Here is a 26,613-nt window from a genome sequence, read left to right on the forward strand (position 1 = left end):
TCAGGAACTAGCCTGTAAGTAATAATCTCTTGATGTAGTGTGAGGAGGGAATGTCTCCGAGGTTGTTGCTGTGAGGGATTAAGTGAGAAAGTTAGCTGGACAGTGGGCTCCAAAGTAACACCACTGACTCAAAATAGGTAGCGCACCAACAGATATCATGATCCTCTTGCATTACATACTTCCAGAAATGTTTACTGTTTGCACACCAACACCTGCTCCAGTATGGTATCTGGTCCAATTCACCCACAACCATCTGAATATACCATGGAGACCATTTTGGATTAATTTTAAAATAAGGCAATAATTTGCCAATTATTCATTCAAAACCTACTACAATTTGTCTTTTTTTTATTATCACAATTTTCCTTTCAACAGTTCATAACTGTTCCTCTGAACTAACTTCTCTATCATCATTCTGTATTGCTTTATTTGCTTTCACAGACACTGCATGATCCAAGAGTAATAATTATTCTAATTGGAATAAATTACATACTTAGAATTAGTCTCATCCCAATTTTGAACAGACAAAGCATCAAAATTCAGAGTATGGAATATATAACTCTTACCAAGCTACCAGATAATACAGCGAGGAGTGGAGAATAGCAAGAAAGGAAGATTGCAATTTCACAGCTTTACACCACATTGCTATGAATTTTAATGTTTCAGAAACATACAAACAGGTCAACTTCAAGATTGATTTGAGACATTATTTGATGATGCGAACCAAAGTATAATGAAAATAGAAAATTTTGGCAGATACTTAAAAATTGAAAAACTACATCCTGATTCATACCTAGCTTCACAAAGAACCAAAATAATAGTATAAGACTAAAAGATGTCAGAATAGAAGGAAGCCATTTGGCCCATCAAGTCAGCTCTGCCATTCAATTAGATCATTGCTGAACTGACCATCTTCAACAGAGGGTTGTCAGTCTGAAAATTGGGCCCTGATGCTAGAAGGCTACACTTACAGACCAGGGAGGGGGGGTTGTGGGTGGCCAAGCTTAAATTGCAAGTTTCACAACTGTCTCAAGCATTTAATGGTGACATGTCTTTTAAAGATTTTCTTCAGTTTTCCCACCTGCCAACCTGCTGGATTGACAAATTAGCTGCCTAGAAAAATGAAATAATATAGAAGGAAAGAGCAGGTAGGGATAGATCCCTATGTATGGTGATGGAGGTTAGAGGAAATGATGGTCAAGAGAGATCACTGGAGGAGGTAGATAATCAAGAGAAGAATCACTGCGTGGAAACTGTGAGGGGGGGGGGTGGAGGAAATCGCAGAGGAAACAGTGATGGAGAGAGAAATTTCAGAGTGAGAGGAAAGCACCATGGGGCAGAGATCACAGGGAGAGTGTGGATATTGGAAATGGAGAAATCAATGGTTAGGGGACAGACACATGGCACAAGAAGGGTCACTGGGTATGGCGTTGGGGGGCTAGATGATGGTCTCATGGGGAGAGATGTACAAGGTTGGAAGTTGGATCAGAGAGATCCTTTTAGGGTATGGGGACTGTGTAATTTTGTTGCACTAAAGAAAACATTTGTGTTTGCCCTGGACCATATGCATTCTTGTGAACACTCTGATCTTTTAAGCATGGCCCTTCATATCTCCTGGCACCTCACTGCCTCAGGTTGCCTGTGACATTAACATCATTGACGTGGGTCCAGCTCCAGAAACTGGCACCCACTCTGCCCATTGGTGGTGAGGACGGTGCCACTGACAGTCCTATACCCAAGGAGAGCTCACAGCACATTTACATTTGACATTCTAGTTGCTGCCCCACTTTTGTCTCTGCTCCATTCAGCTCTCCTGCCATTCGTTGCCAATCTCAGTATTGGCCTGTTTGAAGTTCAAGTGACCACGCTACTAAGAACAGTACAGCAAAGGAACAGGACAGAGATCTGGGGGAGGCAGTAAGGCAGCCAAATATTGGAAGCAATCCCAGGCTTTTAATTGAATGGATTTAAAATCATTCGTAAATACAAAAATTTTTGCACCAGGAAGTTACCCGTGACATGTCGAGTAGTAATGTCACTGGTACATTGACTGCACAGGTGGTGAGCGTGCCCCAAAGTATTGGGGAGGCAATGGCCAAGTGGTATTATTACTAGACTATTAATCCAGAGATACAGGTAATGTTCTGGGGGCCAGGGTTCAAATCCTGTCATGGTAGGATCTAGAAATAAGAATTTAATGATGATTATTAAACCATTGTCAACTGTTGGGAAACATTCATCTGGATCATTAAATGGAAATTGTTGCCCTCACCAGTCTGGACTGTATGTGACTTCCAAATCACAAATGTGGTTGACCCTTAACCACCCTCAGGGCAATCTCGGGAATAAATGCTGGCCTAGTCAGGAACACCCACATCCCGTGAATGAATTAAAAAATAAGGTGTAGCAAACTGAGCCTTTAGCTATTCCATCTCTCAAAAACTGCAGAAACATAGCTAACCTGAAGTAAACATTGAAATGGTTGTTCAATGAAAATACAGAGCCTCCTTTAAATACCTGACTAGCAGACTACTCTTCCTCAGAATGAATACGTGCTGTACACTGTCACTCCACTTTTAAAACAGAGGTAAGCAAGTTTCAAACAGGTTTGAGTTGGTGAGAAACATTTTCACTTCTCGCACAATCCAAATCTACCTATTTTTAAAGAGGAGAAATTTCTCTCCCCAAGTGAATCTGTTTTTCTCTTCACAGATACTCTTCATAGTCATAGTCATAGTCATAGGTTTTCATGCTTTCTATGATTTAATCTGAGAAAGTGTTGACAAATCATTTCAAAGATAATTTAGATGTGACAAAAAGGAAAGCACAAAGATTCAGAAATATTTATGGTCATCTGCAAATCTTTTCCTGATTATTCATGAATAGATACATGTGTCAGGCCAGCACTAACTGTCAATCCTAATTGGTCACGAAATGGTGTTGGTGAATTGGCCTCTTGAACCTTTATAGTCCATGTGGTGTAGGTACACTCCCAGTGTTCTTCCAGGATTTCGACTTGGTAACAATGAAGGAATGGCATTTCAGTTTGAAGTCAAAATGGTATACAACCAGAACAGAAATATATGGGAAATGCTCCCATATGTCTGCTATCTTAGTGATGTCCAGACTGTGCAATTTAACTTTATTTGTAAGACTTAAGTCAATTACAATTTTGAACTGTGTTGAGGGACCTTATGCCCGAATCGTCAACTCTCCTGCTCCTCGGACGCTGCCTGACCTGCTGCGCTTTTCCAGTGTCACACGTTTAGACTCGAGACAGTCGAAAATCCTTCTAATTTTCTGCAAGACTACTCTGTATAACATGTTTGTTTTACAAATTTCACAATGTATTAACTTAATCACAAAAATATAAAAGCATGAACTTAAATGAAAGTAATGGAAAAAGGTCACCCCTCAACCTCCAGTTAAAAAAAAGTCACAGTCTATCTATCCTATACTTATACTTGGGACACTGGCTCTTGGCTGATTGGACCTTGTTTTATCCTGTTGACTGAAGTGTTTCTTTGGTGTTTTTACTGTGCACATAGCAACTAAGTGCTTTTTCTTACTAATCTTGTTAACCACCACCTGAGCATGATCAGTGACATTTCAGGACTCCAGTTGGCTTGCTACACACAAACAGCACATGCTTCTCTCTGACAGGCTAAAGAATACATGCGTAGCTTGTGATTGGTTTCCTAAGACTGATAGGTCATTTCATTGATAGGCAATAATAAATGCTATCTCCTTCCCAAAGATAACAGTCATATCTGTGAACATCTCTTTCCATACAATTTTTCATTGTTAGCTTACTAAGTTCATATATGTTATGTAAGGTAGTAAAAGGACCAAAGTATGTTGTGTTTGATGAGAGGATATACAATGTCACTTCCCAATATTAACAATAATATTAACATTATCTCAAAAAGGTCTTATGAAAACATCCAAATGTTCAAGACTATTCCAAAATCCATCATTATATTTTAGCTAAAAGACCCTCTGTTAAATGTGCAACTTCATATAAAGTGAAACAAATTGGTGAAAGAGTGGTATCTGTGATATTGTCATAAAGTGGGATAGCACAGATACAGACCCTGCGGTCCAACTCCATCCATGCCAACTAAGTTTCCGAAACTAAATTAGACCCACTTGCCTGAATTTGGCCCAAATCCCTGTAAACCCTTCCAATCGATTATCTGTCCAAATATCTTTTAAATGTTGTCACGGTACCTGCATCCACAACTTCCTCTGGCAGTTCATTCCACACACAAACCACTCTCTGCATAAAAATGTTGCCACACTGATGTCCTTTTTAAATCTTTCTCCTCTCACCTTAAAAATATGCCCTCTAGTTTTGAACTCCCCTACTTAGGGAAAAGACCTTTGCCACTCACCTTATCTATGCTCCTCATGGTTTTATAAACCTCTATAAGGTCAACCCTCAGCCTCCTACACTCCAGTAAAAATAATCCCAGCCTATTCAGTCTTTCCTGAGAATTCAAACCCTCCAGTCCCAGAAACATCCTGGTAAATCTTTTCTAAACCCACTCCAATTTAATAATATCCTTCCTAAGGCAGGGTGACCAGAACTGAACAGAGTATTCCAAAAGGGGCCTCACCAATGCCCTGTTCAACCTCACCATGACACCTCAACTCCTGTAGTCAATGGTCTGAGCAATCAAGGCAAGCATGCTAAATTCCTGCTTAACCACCCAGTCTATCTTGATGCATCTTTCAAAAAACTATGTACTTGAACCCCTAACTCTCTGTTTGACAATACTACCCAGGTCCCTACTGTACAAGTCCTGCCCTGCTCCTCAGCCCATTGGCCCAATTGATCAAAGTCTCTTTGTAATCTAAGATAACCTTCTTGACTGTCAACTAAACCACCAATTTTGGTGTCATCCGCAAACTTAGTAACCATGTCTTCTAAACTTTCACCCAAATTATTTATATAAAAAAATTATACACAAAAAGTGGACTCAGCACCAATCCTTATGGAACACTGCTGGTCACAGGCCAACAGTCCGAAAAACAACACTCCATCACCACCCTCTGCCTCCTGCCACCAAGCCAATTTTGTACTAATTGGTAAGTTCACCCTGAATCCCACATGACCTAACTTTACTAATTAGTCTACCATGTGGAAACTTGGTGTTTGAGATCTTAGGAGGAAGCTGAGAACGAATTATGCATTTAACATTTCTGACTGAAGTTGGTTGCAAATGCTTCAGCTTTTTTTTTCCCCCACTAAGTATTCATATAAATGACAATCAAAATTTTATTTATTTTGCTATAAACTGCCAACTTTTACATCCTTGACTTTATTAAAATCAATCTAACATTTACTGGAGATTGAAAATATTTATTTGCACAGGCTGACAAGATTTACTAATATTCAATGGAAAGTAATAAAGTTCTGATTTTCCTGTACAGATTGTCTGGCAAGGATGCTTCAGATCCCATGTGACTTTTCATTGGCTGTAAATATAGATTCTGCTTTGTTCGTTCGAGCTGCAATTTTCATTAGTTTAGTTAGCAGTAAATTTACTGCTGTTAATACTGGTAGCTACAAAATAATGCATTTCAAAGTGAACTGCCCCACAGCTAGATCTCTGCCATAGAACTTTCCGATGTTTGCGAAATCGGAGAGGTCCCTTTCATTTGAGCTCTATTGGTGAGGTTCTGAACTACAATGGCATTTTGGGACATCTGTCACTGTCGGGGCACACCAGCTGAAATGGACTGGTTGAGTGGATGTATGGAATGTATTGGACCCTCAGATGCAGAATGCAAATACTGGGCTACTCTAAAAATGAATGTTGAGAGGCAAATGATTAAAGAACCAGACAGTCATCTCAGCCTGGATCCCAAGATACCCTCTGGCTCAACTGTTTGGCCTGGTGGATAACATGTTTCAACTAAGCAAAAGTTTTACCCTCTATGAACAATCACTCAGTAAATCGTATATCAGTACTTGTACTTATAACCTCAGTAAATGTACTTAAAAAACCGATATAGTTTCAGCCGAACTTCTGGTTGGCTCAGGGCTTTTGCCTGAAAAGTCGATTTTCCTGCTCCTCAGATGCTGCCTGACCTGCTGTGCTTTTTCAGCACCACTCTAATCTTGACTGTGGTTTCCAGCAACTGCAGTGCTCACTTTTGCCTCATTATACATGCGTTAAGTACACAACCCTAAATATGGATTCTCAAAGATGCACTCAAACTCAAAATCTTGTGATGTACGAGATGGAGTTGTTGAGCATGCTGAAGCAGGAGAGAAAGCATTGTTGCCATGTGCTGTTGAGAAAGATGGAGAGCTGGAGAATTCTACCTACCCTTGCTACATTTTGCGAAGTCAGGAGTTCTGCTTGCATTGAATTTAGATCCAATGGTTTATGCTGTCAGTCTCAGCAGGCATGCTGTATGCATGGTGCATTTGGTTCTTTGGGATCTGCCTCCCACGGGCTAGACCTTTCACTTCAAATTGACCTTTTCCATGTTAACCCCCAGGGGGATCCTACTTTAAGAGGAGTATTGACACTTCAAATACAGCTCAGGTTGAATTGTTGGATACTGCTGTACTGAAAATAGCTGGGTATCCCCAAGTGGAGTCCAAAGTGGAGGAGCAGCATTTGGGAAGGTATCAAGCATCTTGACACTGGTCGTTGGGAAAAAAAAATGGAAGCCAGGCGAAAACAGCAAAAGGAGCGCACTGCCACACCAACTCCCCACCAATTCCTTCACATGACCACCACCTGCCCCAAGTGTAACAGATCCTGCGGTAACTACATCGGTCTGTACAGCTACCTATGACTCATCCTGAAAGTGGAAGAGAGTCATCTTATCGATGAGGGACCACTGATGACGATGATCCCCAAGTGCAGGGAAATACCCTCATCTAATTTTAAGAGAACCAGGAATTAAAAGTATCTCAAGTCTGTTTGCTGGAACAAAAATGGGACTTTTTAATTGTGTTAGGGAACAAATATTGCAAGTGAAATTTTGTTACTAATTTATATTTACTGATTTCCACATTTATAGAAAGGCAGGAGACAGATTGTCATTTCTTTAAATCAAGTTTTATTTGTGAGAAGCTTATGTAAACAATATTTTACTGCACTGCATTATAATCTCACTTTAATTACACAGTCAAATGAATGTTGGGGTTAGTGAAACTAAAGAAACATATTAAATTAATCTGAAGAAAATAAATAAGCACAAAAACAGGTATGATGAAACTATTTAGAGCAGATTGAGGCGGCATCCTGTTCTTCTGGCCAACATTTCTCCTTCAGATAATACCAATCAAACTAAATTATCCAGCCATTTATTAACTTGCAACATGTGGCACCTTGCAATTGCCTAGTGACCGCATTTCAAAATTAATTGACTGGTTTTAAAACACTTCAGTTTGCCCCAAGAATGTGGTATGCATCGTAAAATGCTTCATTCTTCTTTTGAAAAATTAAACCTTTATCTAAGTATTTCAAAGAGATATTAAACTTCTATTTTGACCAGCAAAATCACTATAGAACATGTTCCACACAACAATACTCATTCTGAATCACTCAAAATTATGTAATACGTCTACACATTTCACTACCAAGTTCTGTCACATAAAAGTAAAGAAAATAGGAGGAGTAGGCTATTCAGTGCTTCAAGCATGCTCCGCTATTCAATATAATTATGGTTGATCATCAAGTTCAGTTCTGATCCCTTCAGACTGAAGCAAAAATAATCAAGACAAATGAGAAGAAACCATTACAATTTACACCACTCATTCTGCCTCAATGTTTGCCAAATCTGAACCATGATTTTATTTTAAAATGTTTTCCAACATTCATGCTCTGCTCTTTATAGATTTCCACTAATCCAAACTTTCTGAGCAAGGTTCAGCCATTATCTCCTGCCCCCTTCTCCCACTGTGATTTCCTCTGCAATTTTGCTTTCTCAAATTTTTCCTTTATCGATTCATTCCTAGTCTCCTGTCTGTAAAATACTGTGCTCAAGGCATTTTCTTTTAAATAGCGTGTTGTTAAATGTAAGTTGGTGTCATCCTCTGGGCAGGTGATGGACAGAATTATACAGAATGTAAGCAGCTGTACCTGGCCTGCTGAATAGCATCCACCCATGTCTCACAGTCAGCCTCTTCCTCAATCCGGAGCTCCAATGGTTTATGTCCCTCATGTCCAAAATTTATGGTAAAGTAATGCTGCAAAAATAGAACATGGTAACATTAATCACACCGACTTTTGATGGTGCCCTGAAATATTAGAAGAAGAAGTAATTTGATGGCAGTCAGATTTAACCAAAATTGTGCAATTGTAAATTAACAAAAAGCAAATCTACAGCTAATTAAATGCTGAAAACATCCAGCTCCATCAGTATTTGGGATAATAGAGATGGGTCCTGTCATAGAAGGTAGCAAATGCTAGATGCATCTGAAGTCATAATAAGTGGCTTCCCTACGTCATGTGCATTCCCCATTTGATTGAATGGTTCAATAACAATAACAATTCAGGATCTGGACTAGGTCCCTCAAGGAGAAAGTGAGGTCTGCAGACGCTGGAGATCAAAGCTGAAACTTTATTGCTGGAACAGCACAGCAGGTCAGGCAGCATCTAGGGAACAGAAGATTCGACGTTTCGGGCACATGCCCTTCTTCAGGAATGAGGTCCCTCAAGCCTGCTTCCTCTGCAATGTGATCAAGGCTGATAGCAACCTAAAACACGTACTTTGGTTTGGGACTTCAACATCATGTTTAAATGGAGATTGTTCCCTGGCATTGATTATCCATAGAAAAGTCAAGTCATAGCCAGAGGGTGGGCTCACTGTCCACTTAAGGGCACTGTGTAGGCTCTCTAAATTGGTGGACTGCTGAAAATGCAGAAATTTGGCTTTCCAATGAGAGAGTATGCAATCAGCAACATTTTAAAATTCTTAAATTTTAAAATGTCTTCAAGAGCCAGGGCACCATTGTGCACTGGAAGACTTCATGGTCTGGAGTTCTGTCCTCCTGCTCTACTACCAGGCAGCTAACCAGGGGCCCAGTGTCTCAGGAGGACCACAATTTGACTGAAATTTCTTAGTTGGCCTCCGGCAATAACCCTCAACCAGATTTTAATTGTCATTCATTAGCTTCCTGCTTCTTTTGGGTGACCCTACCAACTCCAAAAATGGCCAAGACAAGATAGAGCCAAACTTCCACACCAGCCTCTCTCCCCATCATCCCCTGCAAACCCCATTGGCCTACAAGTCCTCCACCATAAAACCACTTTATCCCTTTCTCTCTTCATATTATTGATTGATAAAAATAGACCAAGTTTGACTTCTGAATCAAGAATAAACAACTCAAGACTAGAACTAAACTGGAAGTACTCATTCATTTTATGAGAGAAAATAAAGATTTTAAGTAGCAGGTTGTTTCAATCTGTGTGTCTCAGTTCCCATTTCAACATTCTCATAACTTTGAATGTTTCGTCAAGTCCTTTTACCTCCAAGATAGATATCAAGTATTAATTTGTGATAGCTGTCATTTGCCTATTACTGATCATAATTTTCTTCTGTCTCTGCCTCCAAGAGATCCACATTTACAAGGTCAGGGACAAAGTGGGAACAAAGATGAATTTAAATTATGATCACTTTTGCTATCATAAGCCTAAGATAGTCAGGTATAACCTAATTTACTCCTTTCCCTTTTAACTCTGTCACTCGCTGTGATAAGCCAAAGGGGGTTTCCCCTGTCCATGAATCTCAGATTTAACTTTTGGAAATAAATCGACTGAAAAATCTTTTAAGCTGAAATCCAAGGCAGTGAGTATGAACAAGTCTCTCCGAACTGAGTAACATGCTATGCCACTCCATTTATAAAAACAATGTAAATTGAAAAGAACAGGTGAGTAGATAGGTTATAACTTACAGGTTTTGGTAAATCAGTGCTATGAAAAATCAGTTCATATGTTTTACAGCTTCTCAGGAGGTTAGATGTCCAATAATATTTTCTACAGTGAGCTGAGCCTCTTGTAAGCAAAGTGTTGGCTTCTTCCAGCGAGCAGCTTGAAGGCAGAGATCAAGGGTCAGTGGGAGACTGGCCAGTTCACCTGGAATCCCTGCTATTGCTCTGGATGTCAAACTGTACCTAACCTGGAATCCCAAAACCACATCCTTGCACATTATGAGCTTCTCCCTTTCATTTAGTACTGTCTTAAACTTCTCCTGTTAGCTACTGCAAGTCTAAGCAAACAAAATGCACAAAGAAATTTAGGAGACTATTGAGACTGCAGATAAGACAGGCAGCTCCATTCTTAAACCATGGGAAATACAGAAAGCAGTTCCTGAACAATGAGGCTAAACCAGAAAGAAAACCTGTGTTGTAATGGGGATTGTTAATAAAATTGCATGCCATGGGAATTATCCAGGGATATGTGGTAAAGGAATGACCTTATAGAGCTACTAAGAATGGGATTCATTCAGTAAAGCCATTAGGAGAACAGAATCATTTGTTAGGGCCACACAAGAATCATCTAGAGAAACTGCTAAAAAGGCAGGAATTCTCCATTTTACTCTCAAAAGTTTCAAACCTTCCATTTTGACAGCAGGAATCCTATGCTACAGATTTAAAAGCATGGAAAATAAATAAGCATGTTTGGAATACATAAAGCATTTTATTGTGAACTTTATGTAGATTTTAACAAGCATTTTCCCATCACAGAATCCTGTCAAGTCACATAATGCACAACCTCACCTTAAAATATCTTTGACGGCCAAAGTGAAGCGATATTTGATGATCAGATGCACAACAGCAAAATTCAAAAAATAGCATACGATCAAAATGTTTCACTCACAATTGATGTATCACTTTCCTTTCTGCTATCTTTTGATCCTCAGATGTCCATTTTATTTTTCAGTTTGAAGAACCAAATCAAACAAATTGATTTAAATACTGTAATTATTTGAGTGATGAAAGACTTCTGTGCCACATATGCAGAATGACTTTTTAAAAATTAGTTCACAGAAGGTGGCCATTGCTTGCTGGGCCAGTATTTATTGCCCATCCCTAATTACGCAGAGGACAGTTAAGTGTCAACTACATTGCTGTGGGCCCAGAGTCACACATCAGCCAGACCATGCAAGGATAGCAGTTTCCTTCCCTAAAGAACTTTAGTGAACCAAGTAGGTTTTTCTGACAATCGACAAGGGATTCATGATCATTAGACTCTTAATTCAAACTTTACCACCTGCCATAGCTTGATTTGAACCTGGGTCCCAGAACATTAACTGGGTCTCTGGATTAATAGTCTAGCCATAATACCACAAGACCAATGCCTCCCCCAAATAAAAAGGTTAATTGAATGGATACTATAGATTGAGATGTAACAGGAAACAGATTTTCCTTATTATGGCCTCTCGTAAAATACCTACTCTGCCAGCAGTGCACTCATGGATGTCCAAATCCATCACTATGGGTAAGGATTTGGAAAAACTACCATCTATAATCTATCCATTCACTATAAATCTACCTCTTATCCAAAATCCACAAACCTGACTGCCCCAGTTGACCGGTTGTCTCTGTCTGCTCCTGCCCCTCTGAACGTATCTCCTCATGTCTCAAAACTATGCTGTCCCCCTTGGTCCAGGAACTCCCCACATACATTCGGGACACCACCAACGCCCTCCATCTTCTCCATAACTTTAGTTTCCCCAGTCACCAATGCCTCATCTTGACCACGGACATCCAGTCCCTATATTTGTCCATCCGCTTGGAGGCAAAGGCCCTCCATTTCTTCCTCTCTCGCTGACCCAACCATTCGATTGGCAGGACTGGTCCTCACCCTCAACAACTTCTTCAAATCCTCCCACTTCCATCAGACCAAATGGGTAGCCATGGGCACCTGTATGGGCCCCAGCATATGCCTTCCTCTTCGTAGGATATGTGGAACAGTTCATCTTTCGCAGTTACATTGGCACCATCCCCCACCTTTTCTTCTGTTACACTGTTGACTATATCGGAACCACCTTGTGCTCCCACAAGGAGGTTGAGCAGTTCATCAACTTCACTAACACCTTCTATTCTAATCTTAAGTTCACCTGCATCAGCTTTGATACCTCCGTCCCCTTCCAGGACCTCTCCAGCTCTGTTCTCTAGCAACAGACTCAACACAGACATTCCAATTCCTCCGCCTCCACTGTATCTGCTCCCAGGAGGAGCAATTCCAGACTTCCCAGATGGCCTCCTATTTCAACAACCAGAATTTCCCCTCCCATGTGCTGGAGGACATTATTGACCACATTTCCTCCACTTCTCACACTTCCACCCTTGAACCCTACCCCTCCAACCGCAACAAGGATAGAACCCCCGGTCCTCTCCTTCCAGCCCACTAATCTCCAAATACAGTGCATTATCTGCCGCCATTTCCACCACCTACAGTCAGACCCCACCACTAGAGAAATATTTCCCTCCCCATTTCTATCTCCCAACAGAGACCAAATTCCTTCCATGACTCCCTGATTAGGTCCACGCCCCTCATCAACCTACCCTCCAAACCCAGCACCTTCCCTTGCTGCAAAACCTGCACCCACCTCACCCCCTTCACCTCCATCCAATTCCCCAAAAGATCTTTTCAGATCTGGCAGAGATTTTTCTGCACATCCACCCACCTCATCTACTCGTCCATTGCTCTCGATGTGGTCTCCTCTACATCAGGGAGACAGGACGCCACTCACGGAGCATTTCAGGAAATAACTCTGGGACACACGACATCAACAGCAACTTCACCAGTTTCCAAATCTCCCCTCCTCCCACCTCATCCCAGATCCCACCTCCAACTTGGCACCACCCTCTTGACCTGTCCATCTTCCTTCCCACCTACCTGCTCCACCCATCCAACCAACCTATCACAATCACCTTCACCTATCACTTTCCCAGCTACCTTCTCCTCCCAAACTCCACCCCGCTATTTATCGCTCAGCCACCATCCCCATCCACATTCCTGATGAAGGGCTTATGCCTGAAATATCATCTCTCCTGCTCCTAGGATGCTGCCTGACCTACTGTGCTTTTCCAGCACCACACACCTCAACTCGGACTGTCCAGCATCTGCCATCCTCACTTTCTACTATAGTTCAGAATAGCATTCTGTCTAATTTTCTTTCTAGCTACATGGGTCTCTGAGACTAGAATGTGGCAGTAACTTCCAGAACCAGAAGTTAATGCTGTGAATAATCGCCATGCGTTGCAGCCATGCAGCTTACAGGGAATGTTGGCTCACAGCACTTCTAACACACAGTAGGGATTTGAGTCTTGCCCCCAGCTGACTAGTTTACCTGATGACGCAATGCTTATGTTATTCCATGTACCACCAGAAACTCGAAGTACTTATCATGGCATTGAAGAATTTAGCACACATTTCACACAGCAATCTATCATACACAATCATTGCATCTCACAGACACAGTTGTGTCTGGGCTAACATTAAACTATTATGATACATAAAGGAGCACGGATCAGCATGCTTCCAGTATCATGTCATGTTTCAAATAAGCGGAGTTAAGATGTAATCAAATACCATTATATCCTCAGTTCACTTGAAATGACACAATGAAAGTCATGAGCATAGTTCTTGAAGGTATACACCCCATTCTCACCTTTCCACAAAAAGATGACAATATACTAAATGTAGAATCATACATTACAGAAGAGACCCTTTAGCCCACCAAGTCAATACCACCAAAACTACACTTAACCTGCACTAGGTCCCACTTTCTAGCACTAGCCCCAAAATCTTGTATATTAAGACATTTAAAGTGCATACCCAAGTATTCTTTCACAGCATTCAAAGGTTGAGAGGCAGTGCATTCCAGACACTCCCCACCCTTCAGATGAAATAGGTTTTCCTCAAATCCTCTCTAAACCTTATCATCTACCTTAAAAAAGTGTGCTTGATTATTGACTTTTCAGTTACAGGGACCAGTTGTTTTCTGTCCATCCTATTCATCCCCTCAAACTAATGTTCCTCTGTCAGTTCCTCTCTCAGCATTCATTGCCCTAAAGGAAACAAGCTGAGCTTATCCAGCATTTCTTCATTCCAGGCAACGTCCTGGTGAATCTCTTCAGCATCCCCTCCTGATGTGTGCTGCCCAGAACTGCACTCCGTACTCCAGCTGTGGCCGGACCAAAATTCTTTAAAGCTCCAACAGAACCTCCCTGTTTTTCTAATCTACGTCATAACTGGTAAAATACACGTGGCGTATGTGCCTTCTTAACTTCACTATTAGCCTGTCCTGCCACCTCCAGTGATTGTGAATAAGCAACCCCAGATCACTTTGTTCCTCTGACTTTCCTAGTGTCCTATCATTCATTAAGCACTCCTTTGCCTTGTTACTTCCTCCAAAGTCAGGGTTAAATTTCATCAGCCACTGATCTGCCCATCTGACCAATCCATCTGTATTCTCCTGTAACCAAAGACCTTCTTCCTCTCTGTCAACAACTGGCCTGTCAGATGTATGGTACAGCTCTGTGTTTCTGAAGGAGCACTGATCAGAATCTCCTATCAGAGATGCAAAGCTTTTCCTTTACTTAAAAATAAGGAACAGAGTGGCAATCCATGTATGACTGCTACTCCTCGGAAAATCCAGTCCTACGTTCTCAAATATGATTTCAATGGAGGGTAAATATCATCCTAATCGATTCTGCTTCTCAGCTAAAAATACTTTCAAAACACAATAATTTAGAAATCAGCAGAAGTAGACCATTCAGCCGTTTGAGCCTGATCTCCCATTCAATATGATCATAGCTGATCCTTGTTCTCAATGTCACATTCCTGCCTGCTTTCTCCCTATGCTCACTGATGCCTTTAAAAATGCAAAAATGTAACTATCATGGTCTTGAATTTATTCAGTGATTTGGCTTCAGTCTTTGGTGATAGAGAATTCCACAGATTCACTATACTCTGAGTGAATACATTTTTCCTCATCTCAGTCCTAAATGTTCGATCCTTTATCCTGAGACAGTGTTCCAGCCAGGGAATATGTCCTAATGAAAGGCTCCGACCTGAATAGTTACGTCCCCTCCTCCTCTGATGCTGTTTGACCTGCTGTGCTTTCTCCAGCTCTACTCTTTATCCACTTTGATTTCCAGCATCTGTCGTTCTATCTCCAGGGAATATATCCTCCCTGCATCTAGTCCAGCCCTGTTAGAAAGTTATATATTTCAGTCAGATCCACTCTCACTCTTCTAAACTCCACTGGATTTCTGCCCATTCAAACCAATCTCTCCCCATAGAACAGTCCTGCCATCCCCCATACCAGCTTGGTGAACCTCCATTGTACTCCTTCTATTGCAGGTATATCCTTTCATTAGGGAAACTAAACTCCAGATATGGTCTTACCAAGACCCAGTATAACTGCAGTAAGGTATCCCTACTTCAAGACTCAAATTCCCCTTGCAATGAGAACAAATATCCTATTTGCCTTCCTAACTGCTTTCTGCTTCTGGCTGTCTACTTTCATTGACTGCTCAGCAAGACACCTCAGATTTCTTTATGCATCCACACTTCTCAGTATAACACCATGTAAATAATAGTGCCTGTTTTATCCACCGTCGTATTTAATTTCACAAAGCCACAATGTACAGCATTTGCTACTGCATATGTTTGCCCAGTAACTCAACTCGTCTAAAGCTGCAACAGTAGTAGCAAATAAAAAAAAACTTCCAGCCACTATACTACCAATCAATTCAGATGACATTTCAAATGAAGTGCAGAGGTGCAGAAAGTGGCATTTTGAACACTTTATCTTCATGGTAAAAGCCACAAAGAAACATTCAAGAATACAAACACATGAACATTCGAGTAAGGGATACAGAATAAGCTTCTTAAAGTCTTGGCCATTTTCTCTTCTCAAACAGTTAGTGCGTGTCTCTAGTTTAGTTCTAGCTCCTAGCTCTTTAAAATCAACAAAGTCAAGCTTGTAACAGTTTATAATCCCAAACTCTACTTCCTCCTTTTTCCTAAATCTAATCAGTCACAAAGACTTTATTTTCAGACCCTCAACACTGCCCACCTCCAACTCCTCTGCTGCAAAAACTGTAATCCATATCTTTATTATGGAGGGTGAATTTCACCAACATCCTCCTTGCCAATCTTTCCACCCACTAGAAGCTAACATTTCTGAGGATTGTGTTTGCACTACAGGCCTGCATCCCTATTACCCCTGTCCTTACTGGGCTTAACAAGGTCCCTCAGGGCAGAATATTGCATGTAATATGTTCTATATCATCTTCAGATCCCTTTGTGTATTTGTTTCTTTTTGTCCATAGCTTCTGATGACATGCTACTGGGTACACCCTCCATTCCCCTAACACGGGCTTACTTCTGTTCTTTGTGGAGTAATGGGTTAACCACACCAATTCTCTGACCAAAACTATTGTCACTATGAGGGCAGATCTCAAGGGAAGAAAGCCTTTTCTCCAACACTTTCACGAATGGATTGTTAGGAGGAGTAGGCCATTCAGCCACTTTGAGCCTGTTGCGCTATTTAATAAGCGATTACAGCCTCAACACAGCTTCCTACCTATCATTGATACCCTTTGACAGAGTTAGTCAAGAATCTACCTTAAAAGGATTCAAAGACCCTCTTATACCACTCTCTGGGAAGAGCATTCCAAAGACTAGTGACCATTTACAACAGACAACATTCCATTGGCCTTCCTAATCACTTGCTGTACCTACATATTATTTTCTGATTGATGTATGATTCCTCAGTATTTCAGTACCAGTGAATCATGCTTTCAGAGATCATCTTGAAATGGCAAATAAAGTAAGATTTTATCTCCCATTTAAAACTTTCTGGTTCCAGCATATGACAGAAATGCTTTAATCTTTCTCTGTGAAGTTTCTAAATGTTCTTCTGCTATTTTACATACTCTTTTATTTAAGCGATTCATGCACGGGATGTGGGTTTCACTGACACCAACACTTATTGTGAAGGTGGTATGAGCTGCTTTCTTGAACTGCTGCCATCTGTTTGATGCAAGCACGTCCACAGTACTGTTAGGGATAGAATTCCAGGATTTTGATCCATCAACACTGAAAGAACAGTGATATGTTTCCAAGCCTTGATGGTGAGTGGCTTAGAAGGATACTTGCAGGTGATGGTTGCATCTATTGCCCTTGTCCTTCTAGATGGTATCGGTTGTGGGTTTGCAAGTTTGCTAAGGATCTTTGGTGAATTTCTGCATTGCATCTTGTAGAAGTACACACTGCTGACACTGAGCATTGGTAGTGGGGGCCTGGAGAGGTGGAGCAGATGCTTATGGATGTAGTGCCAATCAAGTGGATTGCTTTGTGCTGGACAATATTAGGCTTTGAGTGTTGTTGAAGCTGCACCTGTCCAGGCAAATGGAGAGTATTCCATCACACTTTTCATGGTGGGCAGGCTCTGGGAAGTCAGGAGAAATATTTACTCAAGGATTCCTAGATTCTAATCAACTCGAAGCCACAGTATTTATAGGACAAGTCCAGGTGAGTTTCTGGTACATGGCAACCCTGAGGATGTTGATAGCTGAGGATTCAGCAACAGTAGTGCCATTGACTATCAAGGGGCAATAGTTAGAATTGGTCATTGTCTGGTGCAGCATGAACTTTTCAGCCCAAGCCTGGATATCGCCAGGTCTGAGTCAAAAGTGTGGCACTGGAAGAGCACAACAGGTCAGGCAGCAGCTGAGGAGCAGGAGAATTGATGTTTCGAGCACAAGCCCTTCATCAGGAATGGCAGCACGTGGACACAGACTGCTTCAATATCGAAGTCTTCACAGATGATGCCGAATCATCAAACATCTCTACTTCTCACCTTACAATAGTGTGAAGGTCATTGATGAAGCAGTTGTGGCTCCTGAGAACAGTCAGTCAGTCATATAAGCCAGTATTGGGATCCATCTTTCAATATTAAAATTTTTCTCTGATTAATTCTAATGGTCCTTTTAACTCTCAAACATAGATTAATTCAGTTGGACTAAATCCAACAGATTCATTTGGTATCTCTGGTAGCAAATAACAGAAAAGCCAAACCTTTGTCCCAGTCCTGAGAACATTTATGACCATGTTTTAATCATGGTCTTGGAGAGTCGGATGATGGCTTTTTAAAACTCTGAGTTTTTGATGTTATCCAGCCAGTGATGCTCACATCCCACAAATGACGTATTAAAAAACTTTAGACATAAAATTGGAATCTTGGTTTGATCAACTGCCTTTCCATACATAGTTTCTAATGAGTAAGAAAATTGATTCAATTTTTTCCACCACTATTTAAGCTGCAACTTTCTTCGAAGAAAAGGCTTCTGGAAATGGAGTTGGTACCCATAATTTTAGGTATAAACTGATGTCCCACTTATTTTCAGTAATGGTCCTACACAGTTTACTAACACTTGACTAATAGTTGACTAATAGTTTTGGAAGAACCAACTATAGGTATGAAAGGTGCCAGTTTGATTGTATATTAAGGTTTTACCATTACCTGACATCAATGGCATGTCCTACAGAACCACATGGCATCCTTATGAAATCTTGGCCAGTAAAAATTCTGGTTTATCAATCCTTGCGTTTTCTGTATTCCTACATGCCCTGCCATGGGACTTTTACACATAGCCATCAATATCTCCTTATTATATCTGGACAGCACCACGATCTGATGAACAAACATCCACTCTTTATCGTAGGTCTACACAATTTCTTTCAGCTGCCTAAAGTACAGTTCCAGATCAGCCGTGAGATCATTACCCTCCTACAGAATTCTGAATGAACAGATAAGGGAGAAAATGAGACTCTCTAAAGGACTTCAATCTAGAGACTTTGCAGAGTGCAAATGATGCTGTTGGAAATACATTCCAGTTAAAGAGAAATATTGTCAGTTTAATATTTCAGCCAATAATATATTCAAAAAATTATTTTAGTTGATGAAACTAAGAAAATACTTGGGGAAAGATGTAGGCATAGAGTTTAATGAATATGTAGATGAACATCTGAGGTATGCTGTGCTGCAATGATCCCAGAAATATTCTGCTCAAAAAGGTTGGAACCCGTACAGCACACAGCATGTTGATTCTGTAGCTTTACCATTGCATACAATCTGGAAGTCTAGCTTGACCCTGAATGAAGAACTGAAGAATCTATACTAGAACAATACCATTTATCCCTGTTGCTGGTTTGTCCCTGATTTAGAATAACATTCTAGAATATTAAATAGAGGGCTTTGAAACAGAATGAATTGTAAATGCCTCACCATCATTGATTTGTTTCAATTTGCTAGCAATCTGTTGAAATATATAACATTTTTCTTCATATTTTACAGCATTACAAAAGTCATAATTTAAGAAAGTGTTGCAAGATTTTGAAAGAACAATCCTTAAGTGCTTTTCATTTGAAAAAGGCTTTTTTAATCTAATTAATTGTTCTTTCCTTGTAATAATTTCCATGAAGGTTCATCCAATAGTTATCTTACGTTGTGTGAATAATCCACACCAGTTTCTATGATTTCAAGATTTTACACTAGATTTTGCAAATTAACTGATCGTGGCTGATAGGGATAGTGAGCAAAGTTGAGGGAGGTGCATGACAAAGTGAAGCCAGACGTGTTATACCATTCACATGCAATTATAAGAAAGGACACATCAGATTCTGTACCATCTTAAGTTATTACCCTCTGCTAGCTGAGAACTTAGGGTTCGCTCATGAGAGTTTGGTCATCTTGTCGGATTGTATTGTCTTGCTTTTTTTTTGACTGCACAGAAATTCAATGTTTTCACAACAACACTGTTAATATTGTGATCCTGTGTATGTGCCAGTTTAGAAATAAACATAGCTTAATGGTGCCAGAGAACAGCCTGTATGACAGGATGAAGGGCAATGGGTACCCACTAATGATTGAAGACTCACCATAATTCATTAAAAAATACAAACATGTTGTGAAATATATGGACTTATTACACTGCAAAATTGTAATCACAATATTCCATTGTATCAAAGGAAAGTAGTCCCCAGACTTGAGATAAGAGCATTGGACACACTGTGATAGAAATATTGCGTGGCGTTGTATATTCCCTGTCCGATATAGCATCTCCAATAAAACTAACAGTGTAACATATAAAGTCCAATGTCACCTATTAAAGGCTACCTTTCAAGATGAATTTCTGCTTCTCACCACGGATTTAATCTGAGTATCAATATTCTCAGGTTAACCAGTTATCAAACAACACACTGGACAATTTGGATGCCGGGCTCATGCCCTCCTGCTCCTCAGATGCTGCCTGACCTGCTGTGCTTTTTCAGACCACACAAATTTGGATGGAATATCTCACTTAGAGTATAGAGTCTGATAAAACAGCAAGTTTGATCCACTTTTGCTCTACAAATTCTTAACCTGCAAAAAAGGATAACAAAAAGACAGAGGAGCAGAAAGAAAAAAAAAGTAAAGATTATAGCCACTGTCATGACACTAAAAACAGGCAGACTTTGACGACAGAAGCCAGCACAAAATCTACTGCTGGATTTTGTTTTCCCTGATGTTGTTCAATGTAGTGCCTGAGATATCAAAATGGCCCTTTATTTGGCTCAACCCCAGCAAGTGAATTGAAAATTGCAAATTTTAAATGATTCCACTGTAGATTGTGCAATAAGACACCTTGGTTTTGGAATTTAGAGAAATGATTTTTCTGTCGCTCAGTTACACCAAAGAACATTGGTGTACACTTTCCATTATCTAATGTAAAATATCACTAGTTTTGCCTTTCCCTCACATGACATCCAAACTCTGAGTTCTACACAATAAATAATGCTGTAAATTGAGTTTCAGGATCCACAAAGTTAAAAAAAAATAGGTTTCAATTTAAGCAATTGCAGTTTTAACCTAATGTCAGATTCTTTGGTGCTGAGAAACCTACTTTGATATTTTTAAGTAATATCTCATTTATTTCTAAATACATCTTATGCATGCTTTATTGTTTGATAAAATTTTAAAACACTAAAATGAACTCTACTTTGCGGAAATAGAATAAGATTGAATCTTTAATCTGGGTCAACTACTAAGGAGATTCAAGTTCCATTATTATGTGCTTCTAAGAACTGATTAGATACACCAGGTCATGCTTACTAAATTAATTTAAACTGTTATGCAAGACATTATGTGCAATGTCCTATAATTTTAGTGAGTATATTTTCAAACTTTCCTCACATAAATAACTTAAACTAAGAAAATTATTAATTTGTAAACTTTATTTTGAATTTTTCTTCCAAAGGCATTAAACCTGTTGCATTATAATCCCTTCAACACTGGTTGCTCTGCACTGTCTTTCCAAAGTATTCATTATCCACATGTGAATGTCAGCAGGACATTCAGTTCTGGGCATTCTCACAGCAGCATCCAAGCAATCTATGATTTTCTGACTCCTGTCTTTAAATAACTGCACTGCATGAACTGTTCGAACATTAATTAGAGCCCCTGCCTGCTTCCAATAATTCAAAAGGGATTTACAAGCTAAAACATTTTTAAATTGCCAAATAAATCAAAACAAATAATATAAATGGCATGACAATGTAGAAATTTACTGCTCAAATTTGTAAGGAGGACTTTCTTACTCCCAGAAATTTGAGGCTATATCTGATCTGATCTATTAATGCTGACGTTTCTTGTAGAATAATAGAAATAGCAATTGAAATTTTCTTCTCCTTCATATACTATGACAGTAAGAAACGTGGGAAAATGTTGAATTTTAAAACATCAGACTCTTGATAAACATTTTAATGTATGAAATAAGAGCAGAAGTAAACCATCCAGCCCCTTCATTCAACAAACTCAGGACTGACTTGTTTGTGTTTCAAATCCACATTCCCATCCACCTGTAATGACCCTCAATTTTCCCTCCACAACAAGGATCTACCCATCTCGGTCTGAAAAATATTAAAATGACCCCACCTCTTCAAGTAGAGAGCTCCAAAGTTGCACAACATTGAGAGAAAAGATTACTTATCTCAGTAGGAAAGGGTGACCCCTAATTTTAAGATAGTGTCCTCTAGAGAGACAACCTTATTGATTCTTAAGTGATTTGACAGGATAGATACTGAGAGAGTCAAAACCAGTAGGCATAATCCCAGAATAAGGAATCACGCATTTAAGACAGAGATGAGGAAGAACTTCTTCTCTCAGAAGGTAGTAAATCTGTGGAATTTACCACAGAACACTCTAGGCAGGATTATTACAAATATTCAAGGATAATATAGACTAATTACTAATAAAATATTGGAATCAAAAGGCTGTGGGAATAAGGTACGAAAGTGATTAGATTAGATTCCTTACAGTGTGGAAATAGGCCCTTCGGCCCAACCAGTCTACACTGGATCCTCCGAAGAGCAACCCACCCAGACCCATTTCCCTCTGACAAATGTACCTAACACGAAGGGCAATTTAGCATAGCCAATTCACCTGACTTGCACATCTTTGGACTGTGGGAGGGAACCCACGCAGACACGGGGAAAATGTGCAAACTCCACACAGACAGTCGCCCAAGGTTGGAATCAAACCTGGGACCCTGGTGCTGAGGCAGCAGCGCCAACCACTGAACCACCGTGCCACCTTGTTGAGGACTATCAAATCAACCACGATCTCATTGAACAGCAGAGTTGATTCAATGGGATGAATGACCTACTGTTGCTTTTACACCTTTTCAAATTCTGCACTGACCCACAGATAGAAAAATCCTTTCCATGTCCATCTAGTCAAGATTGTTCAGGACCTCGCACATTCCAACCAGTACATCAAATAACATTTTTGCAATTTTCTCCTCAAAAGCCTTAAATGACAATTTCAGAATCTTATCATTGAGTGGCAAACTTATTCCCATGTGCTTGTATCACAGTAAAGCCCCCAACTCGCCATTTTATATGTCACTTCCAATTTCCTCTCTTTTCCCAAGATGTAGGTCAGAGTGAGTCACAGGTAACTGCAGCTCACTATATGTTTATCCAGGCCATCAACCAACTGCTTCTTCACAATAAAGTCCCTGTAGTCTCTACAGTCACCATCCTCATCATCCCTTCATCTTTGCAAGTCAGCATCAGCAAACTAACAGCCTCAGCATATTTTGCTGCTCTTAGTCAAAAACATAACCAGTTCACCCATTCAACACTTCCCTCTGGTGTGCTCAGGGACACCTAGGACTTGAATGCTTCTGCCAAATCACATTGCAAGTAGGGACATGTATGTATCTCATGCATCCTCGTGGATTTCATCCTAGAGTCTTCAAAGTACAGTGAAATAGTTGTCCTATTAGATTTAATTTTCCAAAATGCAGATTTGGGAAAGGTTCCTTTCGATTAGTTAAAAGCTACTGTAACTCAAAGAAAAGGAGGGAGGCAGTAAACAAGAAACTACAGGCCAGTTAGATTAAGATTCTATCATAGGGAAAACGTTAGAAGCTATTATTAAAGACATTAAATGTTAGAAGTTATTATCCAGTGTTCTTTTATGATTAGGCACAGCCACCATGGTTTTGTCAAAAAGACAATGTTTAACTAATTTTTGGTAGTTCTTTGAAGAAGTAACTTGTGCTGTCAGTAAAGGGGAACCAGTGGATGTATCATACATATTTTTCCAGAAAACAATGCGCCACATCAAAGATAACATGGGAGATTAGCAAAGATTAGCACAATGTTGAGGTAACATATCAGCAAGGATAGAAGTGGGCTGAATAATAATCAGGGAATAGAAATAAATGGGTCTTTTCAGGCTGGCAGAATATCACAAGTGATATTGTGCCAAGGAAGTCAGTGCTGTTGCCTCAACTCTTTGCAGTTTATACAAATAATTTGGAATGAATGGATTTAAGGAATGGTAGCTACATTTACTAGTAGCATAATGATTGGTAGGTAAATCAGTTGCAAACAGGACATAAGGAACCTATGAAGAGACATAGATAGGTTAAGTGAGTTGGTAAAGATCTGGCAAGTGAAGTATACTATGAGAAAATGTGAAATTATGATGTTGGCAGAAAGAGTAAAAGAATGACAGTGATCTAAATGGTTAGAGGTTGTAGAGCTCTAAAATGTAAAGAGATCCTGGTGTCCTAATGTATGTATCACAGAAGGTTAGTATGCAGATACAGCAAATAACCAGGAAAACTAATAGTTTTCTTTGAGGGTAATTGAGTGTAAGAGAAAAGGAGTCTAAACCTGGAGTAGACAGGGTATTGGTGAGGTAAAAACAATGACTGCAGATGCTGGAAACCAGATTCTGGATCAATGGTGCTGGAAGAGCACAGCAGTTCAGGCAGCAGAGGAGCTTCAGCAAAATCGACGTTTCGGGCAAAAGCCCTTCATCAGGAATAAAGCTGAAACAACATCTGGAACAATGGTGAACAGTACCGGTCACCATACCTAATGTAAATGCATTAGAGGCAGTTCAGAGAAGCTCTACTAGACTAATATCTGGAATGAATGGATTTGGCTATGAGGAAAGGCTAGGGGTGATTTAATTGAAACATAAGATCCTGAGGGGATTGGACTGGATTCATACCTAAAGGATGTTTCTCTTGTGGGAGAATCTATGCCAGAGATCTTAACTATAAGGGTCACCCATTCATTTAGAGATGAGGAACAATGTCGTGGTGTGTCCATCCTCAGCGCTATTCTTCACTCAAACTAAAATGTGGCGCAGTTTCATGGTAATGTTACAGGAATAATCCAATGAACAGGTCTTTAAATTCTACAGTGCTATTCTAAGGATTGATTTTTTTAATGAATGTTGATAACAAAAACCACCTTGAAGATATCCAAGAATCATAAAGAGACACACAGCTCACTTTAAACCATTTAGAAAAGAAATACTAATTGATCCTACAGTTGACTTGGCCTTTATGTTTCTCCAGCTTCATACCAAAGTCATTACCTTTTAAACTGCTGTTCAAAGTCACCCATTTGTATCAAACTGCTAGTAATTCAAGAACTGTCACCACAGACACAATGGGAGATCGGAGCCATGTTACATAGAAGGAAATAGGCAGTCTTAGTGATGGTACTAATATAGGGTCAGAAGCTCATCTTAAAATAAAACAAGACAGCAAATGGAGAACAAATTGGCTGAATTTCACACTGCTGCTGAGTCAGGTGATAGGGAAGGGAGTTTGGAGCTGGGAAAGAATGAAAGGCATTTAATCTCCACAATCAAGATCATGAAGATTACCACTGACTAAACGTTTCACTGGACTAGTTCAACAGGTTACCTTGACTTCAGCCCAATTTGCCAATGAATTGCAGCTATGTCCAGGAGCCCATGCTTCACCAGGGCAGTAATGGAGAATGTCACCTGACTTTATTCCATTATGCTTCAGCATCTCAGAAGGTCATTCTGGCAAATGATCCTTTCAAAATATCCAAATCATTGATCTTTACTGAATTCTCCAGTGTAGACATAGAATTTAGGAGCAGCATGGAGGCTTAGCACTCCTGCCTTACAGCACCAGGGACCTGGGAACGAATCCAGTTTTGCGTGGAGTTTGCACGTTCTCCCCATGTCTGTATGGGACTATTTTGGGTGCTTCAATTTCTTCCCGCAGTCCAAACATGTGCAGGTTAGATTAACGGGTGAAGCTAAATTACCCATACTGTGCAGGCTCGGCAGGTTAACCATGGTAAATGCAGGGTTACCGAGGTTGAGGAATGGGTCTGTGTGAGATGTTCTTTGGAGGGTCTGTACAGACTCAATGGCCTCTCTGCACTGTGGAAATTCTGACACTAAGTACAGTGACCAAACTCATTTTTATTGAAAGAGAAATATTGGTTTGGATACCACCAGGATTTCTTCAAATAACACCAAGATTGTTTCAATTCAAAAACACAAAAAACTGTGGTTGCTGGAAATCAAACAGAAATTGCTGGAAAAACTCAGCAGGGTTTCTGGAAAAGGTTCACTGGACCTGACACGTGAACTCCACAGATGCAGCCAGACCTGGGTTTTTCCATCAATTTCTGTTTTTGTTTTACATTCACCCAAGTAGGTACCAAAGTCTTGGGTAGTACGGCGGCTCAGTGGTAAGCACTGCTGTCTCACATTGCCAGGGATCTCGGTTCAATTCCACCCTTGAGCGACTGGAGTGTGCATATTCTCTGTGTATACACAGGTGTCCTCCAAGTGATCAGGCTCCAAGGAGATGAAGGTTAGGTGGATCAGCTATGGGAAATAGGGTAGTTGGGTGAATGCTCTTCGGAGGGGCAGTGTGGATAACCTGAACAGAATGACCTGTTTCCACACTGTAGGGATTCTATAAGTCTTTGGTTCTGTTCCATGTCTTATCCAAAATCTAGCTCTGAGCTAAGGTTTTTCTCAAACTTCATCTTAAAGCATGTTGACCAATTCTTAGAAAATAAAATAAAGGACACTTCAGTTGTGAGACCAGACCTCAGGTGATGGTGACTGTGACAGTCGGGTTTGTCAGGTGGTTTGAGGGGATGCTGGAAGGGAGGGTCCTTAATAAGAACACACTCCGTTGAAAGATGAAGTTTGGTTCAAACCTACCATCAGGACCAGCTGGTCTCTGGGGTCTCAATCATCATGTTTTGATCACAGCAA

General features: G+C 40.2%; 1 protein-coding gene across 4 annotated transcripts in view; it reads right to left on the reverse strand.

Moving 5' to 3' along the window:
* The window catches only part of LOC122559051 (ras-specific guanine nucleotide-releasing factor 2), a 244,258-nt gene that overhangs the window by 207,327 nt on the left and 10,318 nt on the right, over nucleotides 1-26,613 (reverse strand). For 3 of the 4 annotated variants that reach the window (XM_087999794.1, XM_043708239.2, XM_043708251.2), the window contains exon 2: nucleotides 8,109-8,215. The exons of the other annotated variant lie outside the window; for it this stretch is intronic. In XM_087999794.1, coding sequence (XP_087855920.1) covers nucleotides 8,109-8,215 — 107 coding nt within the window. The remainder of the gene's footprint in view (nucleotides 1-8,108; nucleotides 8,216-26,613) is intronic. 4 annotated transcript variants of the gene reach the window in all.

This window comes from Chiloscyllium plagiosum, unplaced genomic scaffold (assembly GCF_037043375.1).
Source record: "Chiloscyllium plagiosum isolate Xiang-an unplaced genomic scaffold, Cpla_swu_hap1 HiC_scaffold_2, whole genome shotgun sequence".
NCBI classification, from domain to species: domain Eukaryota; kingdom Metazoa; phylum Chordata; class Chondrichthyes; order Orectolobiformes; family Hemiscylliidae; genus Chiloscyllium; species Chiloscyllium plagiosum.